The sequence below is a fragment of the Pelmatolapia mariae genome, linkage group LG3_W, assembly GCF_036321145.2.
Source record: "Pelmatolapia mariae isolate MD_Pm_ZW linkage group LG3_W, Pm_UMD_F_2, whole genome shotgun sequence".
NCBI classification, from domain to species: domain Eukaryota; kingdom Metazoa; phylum Chordata; class Actinopteri; order Cichliformes; family Cichlidae; genus Pelmatolapia; species Pelmatolapia mariae.
Genome location: NC_086229.1, coordinates 67,269,980 through 67,273,356, shown reverse-complemented (window position 1 = coordinate 67,273,356; position 3,377 = coordinate 67,269,980). Strand labels below are relative to the sequence as shown.

The window sequence follows — 3,377 nt, the reverse complement described above, 5'->3', positions numbered from 1 at the left end:
AAAAAATTAACTAATCTCACAACTTTCTGTTATTAATTGCGATTAATCACAATTACTTGATTAATAGCCTGGCTCCAATTACATTTTTTCAACTTTATATTTTAAGATTGTAACAGACATTTATGCAACACAATGAAGTAAATGCAGAATAAACACAAAGAATGTATGCTGAAATTCAAAGAGAATTTTAATAGTTTTCATCAATCTTTAACACAGTGAAAACTTACAAAACACCTTTAAGGCCATCAACAGTGACCGAACCCAGGCCTACAGGTTAAAGTGAATATCATAACAATAAAGGGTGCACAAAACTCAGTATTTAAAACACAAAAAGACACAGCTGAAAACCCGGAATGTTGAACATTTTTCACTTTAAAGGAGCAATCTGGCTTAGTCCTTCTTTGCACTCAGCCAGTTACTGAGGCAGACTATTCTGTTTACATTGTCTGATGACAAAGAAGCACACTTCTTTTGAATGATGTGACCTGAGAGTGAGAATAATCTCTCACAAGGCACTGTAGTTGCAGGGGTTGATAGGTACTTGAGTGCAATAGGTGCCAGGCTGGCATGTGCTCCTTCTCTCTTTAACCACCACTGTAGTGGACACTCTCCTATGTCAATTTTGGGCACTGCTTTGTACAGATTCAGACAGCAGTCTATAGCATCTTCCTCTGTATCTGAATCAGGAGAACCCAACAAGGAGATGGAAATCTTCCTCTTCTTTGGTGAGGGTTCCTCTGTTGTCTGAGCAGATGGTTGGTGTGCATCCGTCTCTGCCATCAGAAGGTCATGTACTGATGCCCACACCTCTCTTCTTTCATCTTTGGAAAGGCATGTAAGGTCTTTAAACCTGGGATCAAGGGCAGTAGCGATCTTCAGCCATGTGAGATTGCTGCTGTCCCTCCGCTGAGCTAGGTCTGTGGTAAAAACCTTCTTAAACCTCAAAACGTAGACTGAGTCATCATCTGAGGGCTCCATAATCCTGAACAAATGACACAAGGCTGGCAACACCATGGAACAGGAGACATACCGCTCTCCCCCCAGCAGTTCGGTAACATATCTGTAATAGAAAGATCAAGTCTGTATTTTTCTATTAATCACACAGAGACAAACATAAATACCACATATGAAAATACACAGAGAGGTAGAGGTGGAGAACATACTTGAAAACAAAGCTAGAACACAAAGACACACAATCATGAGAAACAAAATGATTTACCTGCAAGGTTCAAGTAGTTCCTCCAGCTTTTGCAGTCTGTCAAGCTCCTGGTCAGTCAACATGGTCACCTTGCTGTTTTGTTGAGTCAGGATGGTGGTCAGCCCAGATTTGTTTCTCTGGATCCACTTGATCATCTCTAGGGTGGAATTCCATCTTGTTGGAACGTCCTGAACAAGCGGTTCTGTTTGACGTCCATGTGCAGCTTGCTGTGCCTTTAATTCCTGAGCGTTCGCTGGACTCTGCTTAAAATGTCCAACAATCTTGCGACATTTGGCCAGAGCCCTTTCAAATGCGCTGTCATTAAGAGAAACTGTGAACGTTCTTTGCAGAATGTGGGCCATGCAGGGCATGTGTTCAAATGGAAGTAGTCTGGCGGCTGCAACTATGTTACGAGCACTGTCGGTGCCAAGCGTGGTTACCTTGTTCTTGATTTCACATTCGTTTGCAACATTCAGAAAATGGTCAGCATACGCCTCAGCATAGTGTCTCTCTTCAGTTTTACTCACTGTTAGTGCAAACGATTGCATAGTCCAGTCGTTATCAATAAAATGCGCCAAGTAATTATCGTTGTTCACCGAAGTCGGGTGGTCTCCGGTGAGAGCGATGTTCCTTACTTGCACAAGCTTGCTGCACTGCTGAGCCCTCTGGTGCCCATACAAAGTGTGCAGTCTCGACACAGTGGTTCCTCTCGAGGGCAGATTGTAACACTCATCTCCTGATGCAGCGCGAATGACTTCTCTCAGTCCATCATCTTCTACTATGCTAACTGGTCGGCAGTTTTTAGCTATCCAAACAACCAAGGAATTGGTTAATTTTTCTCTCACATTTTTTGTTATTCGTGCACGAGCACCATACTCCTGAAGCGTAGACTGGCGAGGTCGCGTAGAGGTGGATTCAGTTGGGTGTTTTGCTCTCAGGTGATACGCCAGTGATGAACTGCTTCTGTGGTACTTGAATTCAGCTTTGCAAATTGTGCACCCTACTCTTGTTTTGTCCAACAAGCCATCAGGCAATTTCTTAAAGAGAAACTTTCCACCCAAAAGTCCACCCTCGTCCATGCTTACATGTGTTAGCTAGTGTTAGCTAGATAGTAGCATGGTGTCACTTCTTCTTCTTCTAATCATTTCTGTCAGGCCAAACGCCAGCATAGCACACTGTTGCCCCTCCAGAGGTGCTCATGTGTTTAAAGGTCTTAGATTACAGGAAATTGATAAAAAAAAAAATGTGCGTTACATTTTTTAACGCGTTAAACATTTCGTATTGATCTTAACAATGAACGCGATAATTTTGACAGCACTAGTTTTGCTCTCCACACTCACTGCTCACAGACACTCATCAACAACATCTTTAGAAACAAACATCAACAACCAGGAAGCAGCTTCACCTCTGATCACACACACACTCAACTCTACTCACTCACCTGGAGGAACAACTGTCAGGTAGTTGTGTTGGTTGTAACTAAATTTAGTGGTGAAAAATAAAATGTACTCTATAGTCAGCCTCAGTAGCCAAGGTCTGGCTGAATGAGTCTCCACCACTGTTGTGTTTGTTCAGATGCAACTTTGCATTTTTTTGACTTTTTCTACTTGTGCTGAACTTCAACCTCTACTAGAAAAATTTGCATTTCCTGCGAAAATGCAGTGTGGATGCTGGAACGCTGAAGCTGTCTGCTGAAACTAGCTGAAAAAGCTGAAAAGTTGCAGAAATTGTAAAAACTTTGCAGAAGCAAAGGAACTTTGCTAAAATGTAGTACCTTAGCAGAACTGTAATATCTTAGAGGAAACATAATACTTGGCAGAATTACAATAGCATAGCAGAACTTAGCAGAAATATTGTAACTTACCAGAAACATGATAACTTCTCAAAAATACAAGAATTTAGGAGAAATAGTATAAGATAACAGAAAGAATATATCTAGCCAAACATTCTTAAACATTACAGAAATACTATGATTTAGAAAAACAGTACAACATAGCAGAAATGCAGTGATTTACCAGAGACACTGTAATATACTATGAATATTGTAATTTTATATAAATACTATGTTTTAGCAAAAATACTCCAGTTTAGCACAAATATTATAATATAGCAGAAACACTATTCTATAGCAGAAATGCTATATTTAGAAAGAAAAATATAATATAGTAGAAATACTAAG

The 3,377-nt window shown here is 40.4% G+C and overlaps 1 protein-coding gene across 1 annotated transcript; it reads right to left on the bottom strand.

Moving 5' to 3' along the window:
- Positions 1-390: 390 nt before the first annotated feature.
- On the bottom strand, positions 391-2,277 carry LOC134623886 (E3 SUMO-protein ligase ZBED1-like). Its single transcript, XM_063468894.1, has 2 exons — positions 1,220-2,277; positions 391-982 (listed from the first exon to the last, which is right to left on the bottom strand). The coding sequence occupies exons 1-2, from the start codon at positions 2,275-2,277 to the stop codon at positions 391-393; spliced, it is 1,650 nt and encodes a 549-aa protein (XP_063324964.1).
- Between the last annotated feature and the right edge of the window lie 1,100 nt (positions 2,278-3,377).